Source organism: Sminthopsis crassicaudata, chromosome 3 (assembly GCF_048593235.1).
Source record: "Sminthopsis crassicaudata isolate SCR6 chromosome 3, ASM4859323v1, whole genome shotgun sequence".
Lineage (NCBI taxonomy): Eukaryota > Metazoa > Chordata > Mammalia > Dasyuromorphia > Dasyuridae > Sminthopsis > Sminthopsis crassicaudata.
Window position 1 is genome coordinate 226,281,980 of NC_133619.1, and position 25,755 is coordinate 226,307,734.

The 25,755-nt window shown below is 35.8% G+C and overlaps 2 protein-coding genes across 5 annotated transcripts in view; both read left to right on the forward strand.

Moving 5' to 3' along the window:
* SELENOI (selenoprotein I) overlaps nucleotides 1-6,864 on the forward strand; it is a 45,454-nt gene extending 38,590 nt beyond the window's left edge. Inside the window, exons 9-10 of the mRNA XM_074300107.1 lie at nucleotides 1,369-1,551; nucleotides 4,585-6,864. Of these exons, the coding sequence (XP_074156208.1) occupies nucleotides 1,369-1,551; nucleotides 4,585-4,650 (249 nt within the window). The 3' untranslated portion in view covers nucleotides 4,651-6,864. The remainder of the gene's footprint in view (nucleotides 1-1,368; nucleotides 1,552-4,584) is intronic.
* Nucleotides 6,865-14,471: 7,607 nt separating this feature from the next.
* The window catches only part of DRC1 (dynein regulatory complex subunit 1), a 63,826-nt gene continuing 52,542 nt past the window's right edge, over nucleotides 14,472-25,755 (forward strand). For 2 of the 4 annotated variants that reach the window (XR_012487949.1, XM_074300109.1), the window contains exons 1-2: nucleotides 14,472-14,939; nucleotides 21,565-21,652. Coding sequence is in view for 2 of the 4 variants with exons in the window: in XM_074300109.1 (XP_074156210.1) it covers nucleotides 14,806-14,939; nucleotides 21,565-21,652 (222 nt within the window). In the remaining 2 variants the exon portion in view is untranslated. The remainder of the gene's footprint in view (nucleotides 14,940-21,564; nucleotides 21,653-25,755) is intronic. The other 2 variants (XR_012487950.1, XM_074300110.1) reach the window with 1 other exon arrangement.

The following is a 25,755-nucleotide window of genomic DNA, read 5'->3' on the forward strand; positions in this document are numbered from 1 at the left end:
AACATTGGTAGACCATTAACAAATCTTGATTTTAAAGGTTCTGAGAAAATCAGATACTATAATTAAGAATGGAAAAGTGCAAATCACGTCGTCAAAGAATTTAAGAAAATTACATAGGATTGTTATAAATATGTTTGTTAAATATGAAAATTAAAGCAAATAAGTAAATATCTATGGAAAAATTTTGTTATTTTTAGCTGAAATCTGTCTTCTTATAACTGCCCCTTTTGGAGTCATATAAAGTAAACCATAGCTTGTTAGAATTAGAAGAGATTTAGAGATCTTTTAATATGACTTGTTAATTTTTACCAGTGAGATCCCAGAGAGGTAAGTTTACATATTTGAAGTCACACAGTTGTTTAGTGGTACTCTTTATTGTAAATTTCCCCATTCTTTTTTCTCTTATAGGAAAAAACTTCCTTGTATTATATAATTTCCAATTTAAGTCTTAATTTCTATAATTGTATTGAATTTAAGACTAATATAGCTGTTAGTCTTTATTTATGGTCTTATTCTTTTAGTCACAATGCAGATTTTTTAGATTATTGTTCTGGTAATAAGCAAAAAACTTCATGCTCTATGGAATTTTCTGCTTATAATAAATGGTATCAAACAGTGATTCTTTGGAAGTGTAAATTGTGGTTATTTAAAACCTCTAATTTCTGTATTAAAAGTAATAATAGACTAGAATCTGCAGGATACATAATAATCATGTCACTTTATTAGTAATGACTTGCAACATCCCATATAACTGCATATTTTGTAAGACAAAGAAAGCAGCATGTTTTAGTGGGAGAAGTGCTAGATTTGAATCCCGTGCCACTTAATAACTTATATGTCTTTGAACATGTCACTTAACCTCTCTGGTTATTAGTTTTTTCTTCTAAAAAATGAAGGACTTAGACTACATAATCTCTGAAGTCCTCTCTAACTCTTTACTCTGGGATCCTTTGGAAAAAGCTTGATCCAAGCTCCATTTCCCCATATTCTTAACTATTTGTAATATTCTTCATCTAGAAAAATTCATCCACTCTATCTCTGTCCTCTCAGGAGAGAGGTGAGAATTACAAATGTGAAGTGAAATGTTCAGATATTGTTGCTATATCAGTTGCAGGGAGTATTTGGAGGTTTCTTTGGTTTGTTTCAAGGAAAGTTTCAGTGGTGAAAGGTTATATGAGGGAATAACTGTAATAACAAAATAAAGCAACCATAAAACTAGTGAAAATCAAGCCATCTTCTGGAGGAAATACATTTCTCCCTTTTAGATGCTAGATAATATAAAAATTCATGTTTAAGTAATGTTTCATACTTTAGTAATTAGCATTGGAAATACATGTCTAATTGAATTTTTTTTCCCTCTTTTTTAAGTGTCGCCTTATTGTGTGTCAGATGAGCAACACAAGATGCCAAACTTTGAATCTATTGCTTGTTCCACTGGCCCTCGTCGTTCTTTTGGTATACTTAGAATTATCTCCTCATATGGAACCCATTCTTCTGTACTTATTAAGCATTATTATTACTTTGGCACATGTCCATTATGGAATACAAGTGGTAAGTCGTTTTTTGGAAGATTTGGTTATACTTTTTAAAAAAATTTAGAAAAAGAAAAAGCTTACATAGAGATGTATATGAGCAAAAGAGAGGTAAGGTAATGTTGCTTGTGAAATTCTTTAAATGTCACAGGACTTTTAACTCTATTTCCATTAACACCCTACTTTGTCATATGAGAGTAATTATTGAAAGCTATGACTTTAATTCATTCATGTGCAACTCTGCCAACCTGAATTAACTTTGAGGATGGTCTTGATGTTAGAATGTATGTTTATCAACCATAGACTTAACCTGGTGAAAGTCAGAGTGGCTTCTCACTTGTTTGGCAACAGGATGATTGATGTTTAAGCCATAATTATTCTCAGAAACCATCTGCTAAGTCATAAAGGAGTTAACATCTGTATTTGTTGATTTGTGGCACTGAAACTGGCAAAATATCAATACTTAAAGTACTTAGTTGTCATAGTAACTGGAATTGATTTTTTTAACTAGATTAAAAATTCTTTGCTCCTCCTTGAGTGGGGTTTCAACTTAATGGGTGCATTTGCTGGGGAGTACAATATCTTTTAAGTATTTAGGGATTCTGATAATTCTATGGATCTTCTAGTGATCCTTTGCCTTTTGATCATTCTTAGTGCTCTTTAGCAACTTTAAAAAAAATTTTTTTAAGCACTTGTAAATATGTAAATATTTTATTTAATCCTTGAAACAATCTTAAGAGGTAAGGTGCTATTATTATCCCCATTTTCCAGCTGAGGAAATGGAAGCAGACAAAATTTAAATGACTTGCCCCAGGGTCATACAAAGAGGATGCATTTGAGATCAAATTCAGCTAACAAATTCAGCTTTCCAGGTGCTGTGCTGCATCCTTTGTGCCACCTAGTTATCTTGTAGAATGTCTCAAAGCTGATTTTCAGAGACTGATGCTCCAGAATTAGCAGCTCCTTTCCTACATGCTCAGGTAGCTGTGTCTTTAGCATCTTCTACAAGAAGTATTTCTCAGGTTTTTCCCCTTCTTTGCTCCCCCATCTCACCCTAGTGCCTTCTCTTGGCAATTACCCCGTTACATTATGGATCTTTAACATATTTTTCTGTTAAAATGTGAGCTTCTTGGGGGCAGCTAGGTGGTGCAGTAGATAGAGCACCAGCCCTGAATTTAGGAGGACCTGAGTTCAAATTTAGTTTCAGACACTTAACACTTCCTAGCTGTGTGACCCTGGGCAAGTCACTTAACCCCAGCCTCAGGGAAAAAATAAATAAAAATTAAAAAATAAAATGTGAGCTTCTTGAGGGTAGGAATCCTGTTTTTGGTTTTCTCTGTATCACCTCTGTCCAGCAAAGAGTCAGGCACACACTAAGTAGTTAATAAATTGCCATTTTCACTGGTTTACTGGAGATATTAAAATTTTTAAAATTTAGACCTTCAGTTTAATAACTGACTTTTAGGGAAAACTCTGAAGTTCAAGTGCTGAGTTCAGGGAAGATACTGGAGTAAAAAGATATTGTGAAATAATATATACATTCTTCAAAGAAGAATACCTAAATAAAATAAATCTAAATTTTCAAAAGAGGTTAATTATGGGTTAGTTGTGCCCATGCCATAATAATCTTAATTTTCCTTTTGAAAATAGTTTTCACTTGGAGTAGCACAAATATATAAACATGTCTTTAGTAAGGAACTATTCTTGGATCAGCTAGATAGTGTAGTGCACAGACCACCAATCCTGGAGTCCAGAGGGCTGAGTTCAAAATACTTTCTAGCTGTGTGACCTTAGGCAAGTCCCATAACTCCCAATTGCCTCTCAAAAAACAAACAAACAAACAAACAAAAAACTACTGAATCTTGACTAAAACATAGTATAGAGCCTAAATTTTTACAATAAATATATTTTCAAGTAGATCTGTACTTTAACGGCAACATTGTATAGTAAATAGCGTATGAGGCCTGGAGTAAGGGAGACAGAGTTCAAATCCTATCTCAGACATTTATTTATTAGGGCAAATTGTTTAATCTCTGTTTTCTTCAATTTCTTCAGTTGTGAAATGTGGATAATAGTAGTATTTAACTCCCAAAGTTGTTATGGGAATCAAATGAGACAGTGTTTGTAAAGTGAGTAGCACAGCATCTAGCACATAGCAGGTACTTTATAAATGCTATCTATTATTTATATTATTACACAAACAAGAACAGCAGTACCCAAGAATTTTTTAGTCAGAATATATCATCAAGAACCATACATTCTCACTTCTAACATATCTAAATTTTTCAAGTCCCTTTTCACTATGCCTGCTGCTACTATTAATTCTGACCATTAGGAATCATACTTCATTCCAAAAACAGCTTTAGAATGGGTGACCTTTGATTTTCTTTGTGTTAGTAGGATCCAGTTTATAAAATTATTTAAAACTTCAGTTTTAGTACTTAATGATTGACATGGAAATTGTTGCCTACTTATCAGCGGTTCCTAAAATAATATGGTTTGTTTGTCTTTAAAAATTCTTGGAGCTGGGGCCAGAAGTGTTATAGGAAAGAGAATATTCTTTGCTTTCCTTAGGTCACTCTACTCATCTAATTTAGGTCAGAGAATTTAAGTGAATGAATTTTAGTTTGGGATTGTTTCCATTCTTGTGGACTTTGGAGCAAACCAAACTACTAATTGACCAAAAGGAATGATAAGGTGTTTCTATGAAATGATAGTAATAAATATAAAGTCAGATATTTTTGTGGATCCCTATTGGATTTACAATTGTAATTTCATAGAAATGCTTTATTAATCTTATCATTGTATTCCTACTTGGTCAGTTAGTAGTTTGACTTTTGTCACCTCTTATAATTTTTGCTAAAAGAAAGTGCAATTTATGATCTACGAGAATAATTGTATAACTTAAAACTAGGTTCAGATCTCTTTCAAGAACTTTGATGATTGAAGAAAGCTTTAAGTCTTTGTAGACTTAAGGATAGAATCTTTGTAGCTTTGTAGAAATAAAGTATTTAGTTGTCACTGCCTTATATCATGATGTTTTTGTTCACAGGTTAATCAGTTGAGCAATCACTTCAAGATTCTACCTTTTTCATTAAGAAAACCAAGCTCAGATTGACTAGAAGTGGAAGAAGAGAAAATTGGCTTACAGTCTACAGAAGTACTGTAAATAAGACGCTTGTACATACTCCAACCATCACCATAGAACTAAACTTATCTACTTGACAGAAACGGGGACTAAATGTATGTGGTACGCGGATGACAGGGATGAAGCATATATAATCTGGACTCCTATAATTCCTGTCTATCTCATTATAGATGTATTTTGTGGGGGAGGGAAGAACCAGGTGACCTCTTTGGTTAAACAGTGTACATTAGACCAGCATAATGTTCCTAGTGATTTCAACTTCATAACTCCATGCTTTTTCGGTTTATACAGGTTATGTTTTTGTCTTGGTTTTATTTTTAAAATAGAGAAGCTGGTTTAGGAACACTGACCATATTCACAAGAACACAATGTGTTTTCATATTGGGTGATTTGTTAATAGGTCTTACCTATCTGTGGAAACTATCAATATCCTGTTTCTAACTATCCAGGGAGAGATAAGCCACAAAAGCAATTCACCTTCAGCAGGAGATGCCAAATTACCACAGCAGAATCTAACCAGAAGTCACTTTTATAACTGCCAAATACTGGCTTCTCTTTTCCATGGAAATGCCTTTGTCTTCATATGCTGAGAGATCTGACATGAATTTGATCGCCTGATATCCTAGCACTCTTTGTTCTGGAATAGATCTTGACAAATGGTTTCACTGTTTTTGTTTTATATTAAATTATTCAATGGGGGCTTAGAAGTGAATGTGATTTTAGTTATAATTTGTTAGTATGACTTTTGAATTATCCCCTTCCAATTACAAATAATTTTACAGGATGAAATCTTGTCAACCACTACATTTGACATTTTTAGTCTACTGGTACAATTACTTTTTGTGAGGAATATAGATAAAATACCTTTTAATAGAAAGTCACTTTGGGATTGGATAATATATCAATTTTAGGATGTGATTATTCTTTTGAGACCTGTCATATAAATTCTAGGTCATTCTTGAATTTTTTTTTTTCCTTTTTTGGGGGGTGGGGGAAGACAACAGAGATGGGATTGGGAAAAACCTGGGAGACAATAGAGTAAATGCAGTTTTTTCCCTACTTCCCCAGCTTGGGAAAAACATGATACAATTGCCTTATTGAGCATATATTATCCTTACAATAGCTTGCGGTAACTTATAAAGTTTACTTTTGAAAATAAAAAAAATCCACCTTTATCATAATTGTTTCATAGGTCACATCTTTTTCACAGGTGTGATTATTTTTTACTTTTTTTTAATCTTTAATTTTATCATTTTAGTTTGGTGGTGGTGAGAATTACATGCTGATTTTCTTTGATTTTTCTACTGAATGCAATTTGTGCTTGAATGAAGAGTGTGTCTTAAACCCTTTTTATGGACAGGCTGCACTTGGAGAGAATAAGCACAACCATGTTTATATGTATTTAAACTTGAGAAACCATTATTTATCAATGAATGTTTGACCATAAACTTAGTTGCAGTGTCTTCCTTTTGAGGTTTAAAAATCTGCTACTTTGAAAAATAATTGTGTAATATTTAATTTTTTAAATTTGTAAATTCTAATCATTGTCACACAGGTTATTAGAAATGTGAAGTCTATTAGCCAACCGATGGCTCCTTTACATTTTAAAAAATGTGTTTGTAGGATTTATGTATTGTGTATTCTGTGACTTCCTCTGAGTCAAAGGAAGTAAATCTACATCACAAATAGAAAATTTGATGCAGGAAAATGTTGCTACTGAGTCTGTTTTTTAAAAAGCTATCATGGGAATTAGAAGACGTGCCAATTAAGTGAATGTAACTTCTAACTTTTTTGTTTTATTTTGTTCTATGTTATCTGTTAAGTTGTGCTGGATATGGTGTAAATTTATATGGGCAGGGAAGGAAGGGATACCATTCTGAATTTATGACTTTAGTCATTTTTTTGACTTGATACAAAGAAAGTGGAAATAGAAAATTTAATTTTGTTAGCTTCCTTATATCATCATTGTTGGGGGAAATATTACTTGAAAATAATACATTTACTATAAGAAGCAGAGCTGGTGTGTATTTTTTTTTTTTAATGTGATAATTTGGGCCAGAAGCCTCCTTTTATTATTAGGAATACATTGTACAGATTAGCAGTTAAATTCCTTTTCTTTTTTATTTAAGGGTCATGGAATGTTTGTGATGTTTTAGTTCCATTGTATTATATACATTTCTCTTGTATCAAGTGTGAAAATTATTTTGTGCATTTGCTTTAATGTTTTCTCCTATAGTGGTAAAGAAATTATTTTACAAATGGTTTTATTGAAATTTGTAAGATGAAAAAGAGAAGTTACAAGATGAAAGAGACTGGAGTAATTAACTTTTAGAGAATAGAGTGAATTTGCAGGTCCCTAGTACCATGACTCCTTTTCTTTGCTTGAGTCAGACATTCCCTTTCATAAAAACTGCATCTCAAATGCCATTTTTATTAAGACAACTGAGACAGATTGTATTTACAAATAGAATCTTGTATTCATATTTTAGATCAAACATCTGAACACTTCTGATGTGTAAGAGACATTTTTGGGTTATGCATGATAACAGATAAATTCAGACTTATTTTCTCTAAATTTTAAACTGATCTGCCTTTTATAGAACCAGTGGTATATTTTCTCATGATTTTTGGACGCTTCAGAGTGGAGTGCCTTAGCATAACCAGAAATATTGAGTGAGACAATTTATATTTGTTTCTGCCAAGTAAGGTCATGGTGATCTGTTGGAAATTTCTCCTCAGACTTGTGTTCTCTGTAGAACAGGTTTCTTATTGGATTTGTGAAAAACAATGTTATAGAAGAAGCAGACGAGGAAATTTTAATATATCAAAGGGGGTTTGATGGAAAAATGAGAAAAAAGTTAGATTACTTTGATTCCATATTTGTTTTACTCAGTATTTTACCCTAGTTCAACTTTTTATTTAATATCCCTTTAATATAATAGAGTGGTAAAAAATTTGTAATACTGCTTTTTTGTCTCTTTATATGTTAAATTTTCAGGGTTTTATTAAGTGAAGTAGATAACTAGCACTGATGTATTACAAAATATTAATGTCTTAAGGATAGTTGAATAGAAGGTTTCCAAATAAAAAAAATTTTCTTTGGCATAAAATTATTTTGTGCAATAGCTTACTTAAACCCACTATGTAGCTTTCCATTTGAATTACCTGCAATTTTGATACTTTTGAAATTATAGTGTTCCATAATTTGTAGACATAGGGTATCACAGAGAGAATAATGAAGTTGAAAAATTTGGGATAAATTAAAATGCTGCAAAATTTACCAGATAATAATCCATTCTGTTTTCTTTCTATTCAACTCTAGGCCCATTGCATTATTTCTTCCAAGAGAAACTTTCTGAGGACAAACTCAATCAGTTAACTGTCCAACTGCATGCCATAATCTGGGCAAAATAGTTTAACTGGCTTGGTTTTTCCTATCTAGATTGGTGGGTTGATCTCTTTTAAATGGTTGTGGATCTCATTGAGAGTAGATCCTAATTTTCTTTTTAATTTTATACCTTTATATGCATTCTTGTGTTTGGTTTAAATAATTTTTCTGTGAACCATATTTTCCAGAGTTTCAATAAATTATCAGAATTTTCTTTGTTAGCTGTCAACATTTGAATTTCCACCATATATAGAGAACCCTGTATTTTCATTTAATGAGGTGAAAAGAAGAAATTATAGTCATACTACCTTCTTAGAAACTTAAGAGGAGGTAGTACTAATCCATTGCCATCCACATCTGAAAATAACTGGTTCTAAAAGAATACTTTTCCTTAATCATAGTATCAGGGACCCCCATCTCTTGCTTTCAGACATAGAGTTAATATATTTTGAGTAAAATCAGAGAAGCAGCTTAGGTTTTGTGAAGCCAAAGACCCAAATAAGTATTTTAACCAGAAGCTTTGTTGTTACTTTTTCTGTTAGCTCATTTATGCTTCTTATTGAAACAACACCTAGGAAAATTGAGCATTCTACTTACAGTATTGCTTTGCCACTCTGAATTGCCATTTCTTTGACCAGTTGGTGAGAGCAGGATCATTTTTAGTCCTTCATAGTGACTGACATGCTGGTTACAGAGGAATTGGAGGAAGCCTGGTAGTCTTGAATTTGTCAGGACTCTGGTTACACGGACAACGAACAATTTATATGGAATTTGGTTACACGGACAACAAACAATTTATGTGGAATTCTTGAATCCCTCTAAGACAGGACTTTAAACCAACTTTTAACTCGATTTTGGTTCTAGGCTCTATCATTGTAAGGGGAAGCTATGTAGTGTAGTGAATAAAGTCCTGGTTGTGGAGCCAGGAAGACCCAAGTTCAAATCCTGCTTCAGGTGCTGACTTAGCTATATGATCTTGGGTAAGTCTCTTTAGCTCTGAGTCTCAGTTTCCTCATCTGTAAAATGGGGATAATAATAGCACCTACCTCACAGGGTTGTTGCGAGGATCAAATGCATTGACATGTCAAATGCTCTGCATACCTTAAAACATTATATAAAAACCAGCTATTATTGTTATCAGTATCATTATGTGAGAAATTTCTAAATTTGAGTAAGTAGCTTAGTTCCATCATGTATTGCAGTTTATCTTTTATCAAAGCATCCTGTAAATGGACCTACAAGATGAATTTTGATCTGGATGCTGCAATTGAAACATTTTGACATATGCACTCAAAACAGACCCTTTTAGAAATAAAAAGTATTTATCAATCTGTGTCACAATCAAATTGAGTAATTTCCTAATTTTTAGAAAGTTTAACTAAATTATCTGATTTTTCTTTTTAAATGATATAACCTGTGTGATTTCTCCTTACTCTTTAGTACAGTGGTCCTCAAACTTTTTAAATAGGGGGCCAGTTCACTGTCCCTCAGACTGTTGGAGGGCCTCACTCTGTGTCTGCCGCTTAGCCCAGTGCCAGAAGTGTGCGTTGCTTATGCAAGTTTAGATCAAACGTCACTTCGGGTCTGATTTTGCCATAGGCAAGCCGCATAAACGTCCTCAGCGGGCCGCTTCTGGCCCGCACACCGTAGTTTGAGGACCCCTGCTTTAGTATTTGACTTTGGCTAGCCTGCAAATTAATAAGGGAGATAAAATAGGGTCACATTAAAGTCAAATTGAACACTAGTTAAAGATTCAGTTCTGGTTACAGCTCTCCAACATGATGAACCAGATTTATTTTTCAGAGATAGATTTAACCAGCATATAGTTACAAAACGCTAAGTTAAAATTAGTCATTGTTAAAGACATTTCAGCAGTCTTGACTAGTAGACAAAGATGCCATGTGTACCTGGGTTTTAGTTTTTGAACCATTGTAGCTAATCTGGGTGGGGACATTATATCAAATTTTAGTTATCATTTAAGGGAAAAAAAAATAACTTTGCTTTAGACCTTAAATGCCCATGATCATGGTTTCTCAACTTCTTGCCAAACAATTTAAAATAAATAATGCTTGACTGACAACAAATTTAGTTGGTACTTTATACTATCAATTAGGTTTTTAGAAAAGAGTATTTAATTGTGAAAATTAATCTTATAAATCTATTTCATCTGCTCTATTCAATCAGTATCATAATCTGTTATTTTTAATAATTTAATCTAATACACTGATATTTTATGCTTATTTAAAATATTTTTAGGGGGGGTAACATGCCCTTCAAAGGTGACATTTGATGGGACAATGACCTTGTTAATTTGGAAATGTGCCAAGAATTTGGGATTTGGTGGTAGATCTTGAGTTTCAAACCTGAATTTTAAAGTTCTTGTATTCACTTATTTAGCCAAAGACCTGAATAATTGCCAAGAAATAAATTTTCCTTCAGTTTGTAGGAATAATGAACAAGTGCATTATGCATCTATGTAAGGACTACTGGATGGATGTTTATTGAGGTTTTGTGCTATGAAAACAAAAATGGGCTAGAGTGAGGATCAAATAGATTAATCTTTTTGTAACTATTTCAGGTACTAGGGACTTTGTGCAGTTGGCCTATTTCATAAATCTTTGTCATTTTAAAGAAAAATTACTATGCCTGGAAAAATACATACTGTGAAGAATCATTAGGTTTAAAATAACTGGAATTTATTAAGAGTTGGAAATGAAATTCCAAAACATGTTTTCTCCCTCTAAAATAAAAGGTTTTTGTTTTTGTTTTTGTTTTTGTTTTTGTTTTTAGGGCATGTTATATAATTGGACATGGTCAAGACTACTTTATCCTGAATAAATATTGTAGTATTAAAAAAATCTAGTTTTATGTGATGTGTATATTTAACAATTAAATATATGTATATGCAGTTTTTTATATATACACACTATATATGTGGTGTATATATGTATGCACACATAGTCAACTCTTGATTGTTAGTAATTGCTTCAACCTGTCTTAGAATTTCTCTCTTCTTGTTCATAACCTGCTTGTAACATTAAGAAAACTTATGTGTGCCATAGTCTCTGTCACCTTCAATTCAGTTTTTCTCAGTTGCCTTTTTTAAATAAGTTAGGATTCCCTGTCTTATTTTATATGTATGGGTATGACAGCTAACTAAGATAGAAAGTTACTTTGTCAAGGCAACGCTTGGACCTGTATCAGAATGTTGATTATCCATTCTTGGTATAACTTAAGGAATAGGAGAGAATTGGTTAGAGAAAGGATGGACATAGCTCTTTCTGAGACAGAGCTTCTCAGTGTGACTAATTATATCGTTTGGAATGTTGTAAATTTTTTAAATGGTTGACATACCTATATTTGAAAATATATTCTAAAGCCAAACATAAAATGATTTCTGGATTTTCTCTTATCACTGAACTTAGCTCAGAAAATCAGGAATTGATTGTATCCATACTCTGTCACTAGATTATAAAATCCCCTCCATTGCATCAGGATTCATGTTAATTTTTGCTGCCATGTTGGGAACTTACATTTTGACAGGTTTTAATTCAGAACTATTGAGTGCTATTGCTGGCAAATATTTATTGTAAAAAGAAGTAAAGAATAAATTTTTGAATTTTTAATTGTTCCCAGACTGTTTTGTTTTTTTGTTTGTTTGTTTTTTTTGGTGGGGGGAAGAAAAGTTTGGAGAAGAACAAGACTAAAAACTCACTTTTTATACATCAGAACAAGTATTACCAGATCTAGAATAAATGTTCATTATCTTGTAGCTTTATAGAAAAGATAGAGCTAATTAGTGTGCTTTATAGAACTTTCAGATCTCATCATTGGTTCTACTGATACCATATGTGTTGTTAAAAAAAAAAGCTTATTTTACAAAAGAAATCCACTATTTAGGATTTGAAAAGTATTTTTCCTTAGAAAGTGTTTTAAATGAAGATACATAGGTTCTTATATCATGCTTCTGAGGTGGCACAGTGAATAGAGCATTGGACCTAGTGTGTCAGAAAGATGTAGATTTAAATCCCACTTCACACATTGACTATCCATATATTGAATGGATAAATCATCTAACTTCTGCCTATCTTAGTTTCTCTATTATAAAATGGGAATAATATCACCTATCTCCCCAAATTGTGAGGAACAAATGAAATATTTGTAATGTACATAATACAGTAGCCAGTAGTACATAGTACACATTATAAGCATAGTGGTGCTTGATAAATTTTTCCTAAAGTTTAAAAAAAAAATTATAGGGGCAGGTATGTAGTGCAGTGAATAGAGCACCAGCCTTGAAGTCCAGAGGACCTGCGTTCAAATCTAACCTCAGACACTTAACACTTGTTAGCTGTGACTCTGGGCAAGTTACTTAACCCCAATCGCCTTAGCAAAAAAATAATAATAATAATAATAATCCATCATTTGGGTGAACTGTAGTACTACAAAAACTAACCAGTATTTTCAACTCTACTCAGGTGAATTGTGTTCAGAATTCATCTTGGGATGCCAACATATTTCCCCATTGTTTCCCAGTTGTTTCAGGACACCTGTGATCAGGTCTTGGAAGATGTGAGGAGTTCCAACATTGAGGGCTAGTGTTAACAATTTCCTGACATAAGAGGTCTCAAATTGGATGTTATGCAAACATCTTAAACTTGACATGTCCAAAACTGAATTCATGATCTTTATAAAGAAAGATCCCTTCCTAATTAATCCTCTCTTTCTAACTTTCCTATTACAGTTGAGAGTACCACCATCTTCCCAGTCACCCAGGCTTGAAACCTAGGTGTTATTCTACTCCTTTTATTCAATCTGTTACCAAAGCCTGTCAATTTTACCTTCTTAGCATATTTCATATGCTCATTCTCCTGTATGTAGTGTATTTATACATAGTCATTGATGTTTCTTCCATTAGACTGTGAGATCCTAGAGAATAGAGACTTGTCTTTTGTCTATTTTTGTATCTCCAGAGCTTAGTACAGTGCTTGGTGCTTAGTAAATATTTAGTGATAGAACAAGATCATGAAAGGATTCAAGACACTGGGTAAAAATGGCAGGCTTTGCCCAGTTACTAATTACAGAGCTTCTAGCAATGAGTGGGCCATCAAGAACCAACTTTATTCTAGGTTGTTCATAAGTTGGGTGTTAAATGTTAAGCAGTTTGATTTATTAATTCCCAGGATCTCAGAATTGGAAGGAATCCTAGAGAACATTTAGCCTAGCCTGTAAGAATCCTTTTTTGCAACGGATCTGACAAATGATCTTAGACTCTCCCTTCCTGTGGACTTCAAGTAAGAGTGTCCTCACTATCTTGTAAGGCAGCCCATTTCACTTTACTAAGCACCAAGCATGGCAAGCACTGTACTAAGCTCTGGAGATAAAAAAGTAGACAAAAGACAAGTCTCTATTCTCTAGGATCTCACAGTCTAATGCAAGAAACATCAAGTAAATTCCTCCACTTAGCATTTAAACCCCATAAAAGTAGGTCCAATCTATTTTTCTATTCATGAACACCTGACATTCCTCAGACATATTGGTTACACATCAGTTATGCCTGGAATATACTGAAATGTTTCAGTCCAGATTTGAACTCTGAAATGATGCTCCCTGATTCCAAGCCCAATGTTCTATCCACTGCACTACCTAGTTGCCCTTCAGAGAAGCACTAGCTATGTGACCCTGAGCAAATAAATCACTTAGTCCTGTTTGCCTCAGTTCCTCATCTAGAGAAGGAAATGGCATAATTCTCCAGGATCTTTGCCAATTAAATACTAAACTTCCTACTTCCTTATAAGGACTCTGCAGTCTAGTGATTTGCTAGGAGAGTAAGGGTCACCAGATAACTGGGTACTGAACTTGCCAGTCCTATCTTGGACACAGTAACTTGGTGTTCATAGTCTAGTCACAACCTGAAATTCCACCCTGTGGCTGGGCTGCCTAGATTAGCGAGTGAGCGAATATTCACCTAACGCATTTTATCTAGCTTTCCTACTGAGATAATCTTGCAATCTGTCTTATCTTGGTAGATACCTAAATTATCCTATGACTCTATTCTTGATTCCTATGATTTCCCAGATCAAAACTCCTCTCTGGGAACCACTCCTCTGAGAGTGTTGCCTCCCTGATTAGTTTATTAAATGTTTGGCACTGTTATGAAATGTAAGCTGCTTGAGGGCAGCATTTTTGTATTTATATCATCAGTGCATAGCACAGTGTTGGGCACCTAGTGAATGGGCATTCATTCCTATGACTCATTGCTTTTCAAATCTCCGAACTCTGTAGAAATGTGGTTACTAGACAGAGGAAGTGTTGCATGGTGAGAGGGCCGGTTCTAGAATCAGGAAAGATCCGCGTCTTGCCTCTGATTGTGATAAGCCACCTATCCTCAGACGCTGATAAGTTGCTGAGTTCCAACACTGGAGGAAATTGACCTAACTCGAGTTGCACAAGGATGAAATGATAGATCTGGGATGTTAATGTTATTAATAATGATGATGATAATAATGTGACAGAGCCCTGCAGAGAATCGTACTAGAATATGGGCTGATACACAGTGTACACAGAAAGGCTGCCCAGGTACTCGAGTATTGAGGAAGTACAAGGAGGTGGAGCGGAGCTAGGAGTTGCGCGCGCAGCCAGACCTATCGCCCTGGTTACGCGTTCCTAGTTACCTTCCTAGCAACGGGGACTGGAGAGCAGAAACCTGAGGAGGCCAGAGATTAGGAGCGGTAACCATGAGCTTGCTTTTGGAAGAGGAAGAGAGTTTAGTCCCTCCTGTTAAGGAGCCGTCCGTGAATTCGGATGACCCTCAGGAGCGGATCCAGGCTCGGCGCCTCCGCATCGCGGCTCGCGAGGAAGCACGGAGGCGGTAAGGAAGCAGTGGGAATTGGCAGGCATAGATGGGGTATCTTGGGGCAAAAAGGAGGTCTTGGGTGAGAGCGGGTCGGAAGACAAAAGCATGGGGCTGCTTCTGTAAATCCATCGCTTTAGAGAGTTACACAACAGTGCTGAATGTCCTCCCAATGCAGAAAAATATTTCATCTTCAGGTATAGTCGCAGTACAGAGCAATCTCTGATCTAAAGTTATATAGAGAGTTGCTTTGGGGGATTCTGAGAGGTTAAGTGGTTTGCCCAGATTGTGGCAGGTGGATTGTGTCAAAGGCGGGATTTGAACTGAGCCCTCCTGCTATCCAGGTCCAGTGCTGCAATACACACCTAAGAGAGGGAAAGGAAAATTAACAGGGGAACTAGGCAGACTTTCTAAATCCCCGGTGGTTGCTACTTTCTAGCAGGTGCCATGGCTCTCATTAAGTAAAAGGACTTGTTCTTAATTTCTATTTCAGTATATGAAAGCATCTCTGGCCCTGAAATGCCTGTCCCCTTCTCCCCTCACCCCATTTCAAAATGTGCCCAGAGGGTAATATTCCTCACATTCATCAAGCCTTATTTGATGCTCCTACCGTTTTTTCAGTCCTTTTTTTTTTTTTTTTTTTTGGTTATCTAATCTCATGCATTTTATTATTCTGCATATATTCTAGTTTTCATTATCTATGTGTATATATATGGGTTATTTTTGTGAATTGTATTATAAAAACTTATTCATTGTTATTTTCCCTTCAAAGCACATTCCAGTCCACTGTACACATTTGGCACTTAATGATTAACGAACAGATTCAAAGGCTTTTGTACTAACTGCTTTAACCAGTCAATAAGAAAGTTGAAAAAAAAAAAACCCTACAGTTTTCTTCCAAATTTGGAGAAAATTAAAAATCAAATGCTCAGAAATTGTTCCTTGCGTCAGCAAAGATGCAACCGGACTCTGGTGGTTTTTTTGTTTGTTTTATTTTTGTTTTTAATAAAGCTGGCAGGTTTATGCTTCTCTTGTTTCTGCTTGGAACAATACTGAGAAAATATAATCTATCTAGGGTAGAACTTTACCTCATAATAGAACTTTCTCTCAGGAGTGTTGATGTATCAGGGTGATGGTCTAAAATTGTGCCTAAAATTTTCACCTTTGCCTCCTAGACATATTACTGACAGTGGATTTGCTGCCCTGGTTATGATCTCATTGCTTCTTTTGTCAGTGTGTTAGAGAATTCAAGAAAGGTTAGTTATGAGACAGCTATTTAGTATAGTCAATAGCACGTTGGATTGGTGGCAAAAAAAATCCAAGTTTAAATCCTATCTCATACTCTTAATTATGTGATCCTCTCAATTTCAAGTACCTCTCATCTGTAAAATGGAGATAATAATCAACCCTATCTCACATTGTGACTATGAGAATCAGATAAGAGAATATATTTAAGACTCTTTGGAAATAAAACAATCATTGGCTATTATTGTATGACTTTTTAACTCCTATTAGATGGGCTCAGTAGAGGGCAAGCTCAATATGACTTTCTATCAGAGTAGCTGGAAAAGTGAATTCCACTCTTTGGTTGCTTTAGGAGAGTTATTGGTGTCCACTCCTTAGGCTATGATAATCCCTTTGGCACTCTGCCATGACCATTTGAGGTATGATATTTATCTTAAGGAGACAATTTAAGGAAGAAATTGATAAGCTGGAGAGAATCTAGAGAAGAACAACCTAGATAAAGATATCCTAGAGATAATGAAGCAACCAAGGAGGCTTAAGCCTAGAGGAGCAAGGCTGACTTTGGAGGGGGTGGGAAGAACTTAAAATAGCTATCTTCAAATGTTTGAAGCAGTGGTCCTCAAACTTTTTAAATAAGGGGCATCTTCACTGTCCCTCAGGACTGTTGGAGGGCTGAACTATAGTAAAAAAAAACAAAAAACCTCACACTCTGTCTCCGCCCCTCAGCCCATTTGCCATAATCTGGAGGGTCACATAATCGTCCTCAGCTGGCCACATCTGTCCGGCAGGCTATAGTTTGAGAACCCCTGGTTTGAAGGTTTGGTCTGTCATGTCAAAAAAAGAATAGACTTCTTTCCTTCTCTTTAAGCATCGATACAAAGCAGATGTAAGAGAAATTAATGGAAGAGTCAGAGTCAGATAGTTTTCCTTATTATGAATCTAAAACTAAGAGTGAAATAGTGAAATAGTGCATAAGAGCATTTATAAGTGGTCTAATAATAGTGAAATTTAAAAAATAAAAAATTTCAGCTCCTGGTGTCCTTTCAGGGAAGACTGGGTGACCAGGTGTTTGCTTGTTGTATTGAAGATTTCTGTTTGATTTTATGGTTGAATTAGTTGACCCCATTCCAACCTATAACTGAAGAAGAAAGATATCTATAAAAATATCTAATATTGCAATCTCTTCTTGAAGACCTTCAGTGAAGAAGTGTCCAGTTCCTCCCAAAACATCCCATATCATTTTGTGATAATCCTCTGTGGTTCTTTACAGCTTCAAGAGAAAAAATGTTCTGTGACATGACCTTCTCTTTCATGATATTTGGAGGGAAGTAAAAGTTAAATTCAGTTTTAAGAAAAAGGAGGAGAAATCACTGTGGATTAAAGTGGTTGATAAAGGCTTTCATTTGGTAAATACTTATTAAGGAATTATAATGGACAAAGAATTTTTCTATATGGGAAATAAAGACAAAGGGTCTTTCACAGTTCATGTACAGAATAAGACAATATAGATAACTATAATATAGTATTAGCCAATAAGGAATCAGATAGTTGCAAAACAAAATGTTATGCCCAAGGGAGAAGATACATTATCTACTGGGAGCTCAAAGAAGGATTCATAGAGAAAGTGACTTTTGTATTGGGTTTTAACATCTATGAAGACCAAAGATCTAAATTAGCTCCTTCATCTTCTCAAGATGAAGAGTAAATGAAAGGGTTTTATGACCAATCTTTATTTAGTAGAATCAGCATGACATAGTGGATAAAGAACTAGTCTTGAAATCCAGAATGATGTTGTTCAGTTGTGTCCTACTCTTTGCAATTCCATTTGGAATTTTTTTGCCAAAGATACTGGAATAGTTTGCTATTTCCTTCATCAGTTCATTTTTTGTGGGGTCCAAAATTGTCGAATCTATAAGAAAAACCACTGAGATAGAGCTCTGTGCCATTAACCATTTATTAAAGGAACTCGATCCCTTCAATGAATGGAACCTCAGATCTTCCATGTGATCTGAGTTGCCTCCTTTCTCCAGGGTCTTAATTTTATAGTTCTTAAGAGCATTTATAAGTGGTATAATAATAAACAATACAGGAGAAGCAAACTAAAAACACAGAATTTCACTGGTTGATAGACGTTGCCCATGGTTGACAAACAAGTCAGTGAATAGACCCTCTTAGACCTATTTCAGGAGGTGCTATCGAGCTAATAAGCAAAAAACCTACATGGGCTGATGGACTGGTACAGAGGCTATAGACCAGCAAACAACCTTTTGTTGGTCAATTGCACATGGTCATTTCCCCATGTAGGGTAATAGAGGGATAACAAGCAAAATAGCTTGGGGTGGGATTTCCATATGGTCATCATTACAAGGCAAATACACGGATGAAGTTCCTCTTGTTAGCTTCCTATGATTAAGCAAATGAATTTACAATCTGTAGTTCTTATATCAGAACTTAAAATCACTACTTTTGTGGAATCATCAAACTGATTAATTTTTCCAGTTAATCTGTCATATTTACAGATAAGGAAACTAAGGCAAACAGATTAAATAATTTGCCCAGGATCACACAACTAATAAGTGCTTGAGAACAGATTTGAATTTAAGAAGGTGAATCTTGAATCCAGGATAATCACTCTATCCATTGTGTCACCTAACTACAAAAGAAGGATATATTTCATTCTCTAGGACTTGCATTGATTTTTCTACTCAGATTTCAGCTCTTTTATAGATTCTTTCATTTATATTGTTATAGTCATTGTATAGCCTGTTCTTTTTTTTAATTATTATTTTTATTTATTTTGTTAAATATCAATTACATATAAATTTTTTAAACAGTTTTTGTTTTTTAATTTTGAGTTCCAAATTCTTTCCCTTACTTCCACCATTCCTCTACCTTCAGAAGGCAAGCAATTTGGTTTTTATTTTTATACTGTTCTAATATGGCTTTCCCAACAATCCTGGAAGATGGCTCATTCATTTTGGTTGTGAGGAAAAGAGCCCATTTACTCCTGAGTATTCTGTTGTTTGTACTACTAAGTGTAACAATGGATTCCCATTGAGGAAATTAAGAGATTTACCTTATTTGTTCCAAGCCACATTGCCTATCAGTAGTAATACAGGCAGCCTTCAAACCCAGTTTTTGGATTCCAAGTCCAGATCTGTTTTTACTATGTCATGATGAATATCCAAGGGCATTTTTGAGTTGAGTAGGAGAAGATGCTCACTGGACTAAATCTGTATCTACTAAACACCAGTTAGTTAGTTGCAATATAGGATTGTGATGATGCTTTAGAGGTTCAGGATAAAAAGGCAGCTCACTCTTGGCCAGCTGAGCTCTCTTCCTCCAAACATTTGTTACACAAAAGACAATCATGAACAGTGAGTAAACAGATTTTTACTCAAGCAATAAAACAAATTGGGGAAAATTATACAGATTAGATAATAGGATACATAAAAGTAAATAGACTTTTCAACTCAGGAGCAAAATGAAGTCTCATTTCATCGAAGGAGAGAATTTTACCAAAGAAATCCTTCCTTATCAATCTCTGGCATTGTAGGCTAGGAAATTCACTCTGACAGACGTATGGAAAATATATTGGAGTGGGCAAAAACCTGAGGCAGGGAGACCAATTAGGAGAATGTAATCATAATCCAGATGAAAAGTGAAGAGGTCCAGAACCAGGGTGGTGGCTATGGCTATGTACACTCATAGAGTCTGGGGTGAATATGAGATTTGTGGTAGAGGTAGCTTTGGCAAGATTTGGCAATAATTTGGGTATGTGGGAGAGTAACAGGTTGAGAACACTATGGTTGTAAACCTGAATGACTGAGGGGATGTTGGTGCCTTTGACAGTAATAAGAAAATTTGGAAAAGAGATGGGTTTGGGGAGAAGAGTGAGTTCCATTCTGGACATGTTGCATTTAGATGCTTTTGGGACATCCAGTTTGAAATGTTCAATATCCAAATAATGCTATCTATCATCTCCCTCTCTCTGTCTCTCTGTCTCTCTCTCTCTCTGTCTCTCTCTCTGTCTCTCTGTCTCTGTCTCTCTCTCTCTGTCTCTCTGTCTCTCCGTCTCTGTCTCTGTCTCTGTCTCTCTCTCTCTTTCTGTCTCTCTCTGTCTCTCTCTCTCTGTCTCTCTCTCTCTTTCTGTCTGTCTCTGTCTCTGTCTCTGTCTCTCTCTCTCTCTCTCTCTCTTGTCTCTCTCTTTGTCTTATCCATCTGTTATCAATCTATCTATATTATTATTTATAAGGGACAGTTAATTCAAAGGAAGAGAATTGGAAAATGGAGCATCAAAATGGAAGAATAGCAAGTAGGCCAGTGTAGCCATGCTTAAGGGACTAAGTATAGAAAAAATTGTAAAGATAAGAAAATTCCATGAAAGTAAAGTGGAATGAGCTACCTCCAGAGGTACTTCCCCTATCCCACTTTCCCCATAAGAGATCCTTAACAAAGAGTTTGTAGTGTTACTTGTCAGTGATCATCTAGGGGATTTATTAATAGGGTATAGATTGAACTAGGAGACCTCTGAGGTTCCTTCCCCCATCCCCAATTCTAAGATTCAGCAATACTTTGTACTTAAAGAATTTAAATCTGTGTTTGTGAAGTGAGAACATGGAGTCAGGAAGACTTGAGTTCAGATACTGATTGTGTACCCCTGAGCAAATCACTTAATTTCTCTGAGCCTTAGTTTGCCTTAATGTAAAATGGGGATAATGAGAGTGCTTACTTCAAGGACCAAATGAGAACATATATAAAATGCTTTTATCTTAAAGCACTTTATAACTTTATAACTTATCATCATCATCATCATCATCATCATCATCATCATCATCATCAACAATGCAGTAGACTGACTCAAGATTGTCTTTTCACCATATTATTTCCTCTATTATTCACTTTTTTGGTGATTTTTTTTGGGGGAGGAGGTATTCCGGAATTTCATTGCCAGAATTACCATTCCTGGGATACTTTTTTGTTTATTTGCTATAGTCTTTAATGCTATATAATGACAGTAGTGACTAATATTTACATATTACTTTAAAGTTTAGCAAATACTTTCCATACCTTATACTCCAGGGCCACAACAACCCTATAAAGTTGATATTAAATGTATTATTGTCACCATTTTACAGTTGAAGAAATGGAGAGTCTTGATGACTTGTTCACTAGTCAAACAGTAAGTGTCAGGGCAGGGGGTGGGATTTGAACCTGGTTCTTTTTCAATGGAAGTGGAAGAGACCAGCATGTGAGATGATTCCATTTTATCCTAAATTTAGAAGGCAAGTACATTTCCTTGCATCTGTTAAAGGTCATAGAATTTTGATTCTCTTTTGAAATAGTTCCTCATTATTGAAGAACAATGATTTTATTTCTCTATTTTTTTCCATTCTAGGGAAGCACTTGGAGAGTCTTTAGATCGAAAGAAGGAGAGAGAGGAAGATCAGTCCAAGAGTTTCAAACAGAAAGAAGAAAGTAGACAGGTGTGGACTTGGTAGCAAAGGATATAATTTAGGAAATCTAACATCTTCTTGGATACTTAATAACTCCTTTTTTTTCCTTTCATAAATGTATAGGAGTGAAAGTGACCTCTATAGACAAATTAGTCCACTTCTCTGACTTCAGATAGAACAACACTTACAAGACTAGAGCTTTCCTAGTCTGGGAGCTCATAAGTCAAAGAATTTCTGCCTCTCAGTACAGTACTTTATTACTCCTGCATTCAAGATTTTTTTTTTTCAAAAACTTCTTCCTGGCCCTCAAATAAAGACCAAAATGTCTAATCCAATATTCAAGGTTCTTCATGATACTGCTTTCAGACTCCCTATCTTTATTTTCCATCAGTTCCCCAAATTTGGCCAATTTATATCCATTTCTAAATCTTTGGTCATGCTAAGTACCTTGTTGGGAATGTTCTTTCCTCTTCTTTGTCCTTCCAAATCCTATCCATTGCATTAGATCCTGTTTCAGTCTTAGCGCTTCATCCTTTCTTCGTCCTCTGAACTCCTTTACCACTTGTCAGTACTGATGATTGGGGATTACATACTACTTATCATTGCACTTTTCATGAGATATAAGTGTGTCTTATCTCTCAATAATATTGTAAATTCTCTGGGAACAGATACTCTGTCTTAGGCTTTTTTTGATTCTTTTTTCTGCCAACGCCATTTGGATATTTATAACATCATTCCTGGGCAATGTAAAATAATCAGTTTATAAAACTCTAGCAGTGAGAGGTTGTGAGTAGCTTTCAGTTCATCATTGCTTGAGGTTGATTAAGCAAATTATTTTGCTAACCTAGAGGTGCCCCACGCTAACTGAGAAGGTGAAATTTGAGCAAAGTCTCAAAGGAAGTTCAGAATCCTAAGGAGGTAAGAAGGGAGTATATTTCATAGAAAAAGGGATATGGAGTGTCCCACATAAGGAACAGACTAAGTTGTTTTCTGTCCTTCTTTCTCAGAGACATCTGGGACTCAAATAGGACTCAATAATTTCTCAAATGACATCAGGGAGGGAACGACCTGACATGCAAGTCAATTGGGTTTAAGTGAGGGAGGATTGGGTAAGGTCACCTTTGTCTTTTTCCTTTCCAGAGCCATCTGGGTTCCAGTGGTCAGAAATATTTCAGGATGACTGGAGGTTCAGGACTGAAGGCAATGGGAAACCTTGGCTTTTTTAAGCTAAGGTCTTTAATAGATCTGTTTGACTGAGGCAACACCTATTCAGTAACTAAGGCTAGGTAGCAAAAGGAAATAATGTTCAATCATAGATCAATTAATCATAGGTCCAGATTGTGAAGGGATTTAAAAGCCATACAGAAGAGGAGTTTTAATTTAGATCTTAGAATTAGTAAAGAACCATTGGAGTTTATCCACTAAGAGGATGAGATGGTCATACTTTAGGAAAATCACTTTGACAACGGTGTGAAGAAGAGATTGAGTGGTACTTGAGAAAGGGAGATCAATTAGGAGGCTCTGGTGATTGTCCAGGTGAGAGATGATGAGGGCCTGAAGTCAGATGTATGAGTAGAAGGAAATGAAAGAGAAAGATGTTGTAAAGATAGAAATGATAAAGTCTGGCAATGGAGAGTGAGAAATAGGGGTTGATATTAAGGTTTGAACTGAGTAGTGCCCTTGACAGTATATAGGAAAGTTCAGAAGAGGGGCAGGTTTTATTTTATTTTACTTTTTTCAGGAGAAGAGGAAGTTGAGTTCTATTTTGGATATGTTGAGTATATATTACATACATATAGGACATCCAATTTAGAATATCTAGTAGGCAGCTGGTAATATAGGATTGGAGCTCAGACTGGAGCTGGCTATATAGATCTGGGAATCACTCATGTAGAAATAATTAAACCCAGAGGAACTTATGAGAGCACTAAAAGAGTTTAGAAGAAAAAAAAAAAGAGAGAAGACCTAAAAAGAGCATGAGAGGATACCTAGATTTAGTGGGTGGGATATGGATAAACATCTAGCAGAGCAAATTGAAGATGTCAAAAAGGATGAAGGCTACAAAAGGCCACAGGTTTGGCAATTAAGAGATCACTAGTAATTGACTTGCGCATTTTGTGTTAAATGATGAATTTGGAAGGTAGATTGCAGAGAGTTTTGTGTGAGAGGAGTGAAAGTGAAAGCACCAAATGAAGATAACATTCTCAAGGAATTTAATCACAAAAGAGAATAGATTGATAGCAAGGATGGATGGAGTAACTGTGGGAGTATTTGTCAGCAACAGGGAAACAGCCACTAGATAAGGAGAGATTGAATCAAATTAGAAGTGGGAATGTGGACAATCTTCTGGAAGAATCTGGAGAGGATGAGATCTACTGGAGGGATAGCTTGCCCTTGATAAAAAGGGTCATATCTTTGTCAGTCAGAGGAAGAGGGAGTGGTGGATGATATCATGTTCTATGGGCAAAGTTTTTAGATGGGCAGTCAAAGGTGAAATTCCGGGTGTAGTTTAGAATAAAAAAGGTTGTTAGAGAGATGGAAACAGGACTCAAAATAAATGCTGATAAAACTAATATATCATAGATTGCTAGTTGCCCCTTATTTGAGTTTGGGGCCCATAAAATTGGGTCTTCTTCACTGATATTGTTGAGGGCAGTAGCCCCTTTGGTATTCTTTGTTTGATCTCCAACTTCCTTTGGGACTTGGACCTTTGATACAAGATGTGGTCAAACTAGTTTGGGCTATCTGAGGTGGCCAGGGTTTTACAGCCCCCCATTCTAATCTGTTCAGATAGACCAAATGGCATCAGGAAATTCCTTTTTGGGAAGAGACTTCTGTCTCTACTCAAAAGATAACAAGAGAGTCCTTATCTTAATTTACATCACTCTCAGGAACCTCCCTACATCACTGCATAAAAGAGAGAAGGGGAATCTACTCTTTGCAAATGGCCTTGTACCATGCAGCCATTTTGCCCACCGGCTCTCCGGTGTTTCCATTCTAATCAATAAAGACTATGTTTCCATACAGCATTAAGTAGCAAATTCCTTTGCTGCTGAACCCGCCATTGGTTACTTTGGGGAAGGAAGGAGAGAGAGAAAAGGAACAGGTCCATCTCTATTTAAACCACAATTTACTCCTAATTTACTACTCATCATTTAATACTCATCATTTGGTGGCCCAATCTTTCGAGGTAATTTTACTGAGGTAAGCTGGAAATTCTCCCTTTTATAAGCGTGGGCAGATTAAAACCAAAATCCCGGGAAGAATAGTGGTTTTAAACTGTGGGGAGCTGAAAGAGCTCTGGGAATCGTTTGATCTGGGACGCTAGATGCAAATGGATTCTGTTTTTGGACAGATATTTCCTCTATAAAGGGAAATATTTGTGGGACCTGACAGAGACGTCTGATCAGGTTGCGCTATAAAAGTGGAAATTTTCGGGCTTGTGTAGTGGTAAAAATGGGTCAACTCTTCTCTTCCATCCCTAAAGATTCACCTCTGGGATATCTCTTGAGAAACAGGAAAAATTAGGCCTCAAGGATTTCAAATTAAAAAGTCTTATTCACTTCTGCGACAAGGTGTAGCCCCTTTATCAACTGGACAGTGAGACCTGACCTGTTAACGGATGTATTATTTTCTCTACTATTAGGGAATTAGATCTATATTGCAGAAGACACGGTGAATGGTCAGAAGTTGCATATGTGCAAGCTTTCTGGGCCCTCTACAGGGATCCCAAATCGCGGTTAACTTGCAGGATGTTTCTGTCTAAGTTTACTGAGGTGGAACTGGGGAGAGACGCTGATCTCCAGCAGAACTTAATCCCAGAGCTGGACTCCGGGAATACTCTGATGCCTTGCCCTTCTCTGCTGAGAAGCGGAGGCCCTTCCTCCTCACCCAGCTCCCTCTCGGCTCCTAATCAGGTTTCCCTGCCCCAGAGCCTCCACCCCTCCCACACAGCCTGATTCTACTACAGCTGCGGCCCAGGACTCTGATTTAGCTATCTCTAAGCCTTGCCTCCGAGAGAAATGGCCAGCTCTTTGGGGGAAACGCTTAGAGTGCAAAGGTCCCTCCTTTCTTGGGATTTTTCCCACATAATGGAATTTATGGGGGATTTAGAGCAGTTCCTTTTCAGAGCG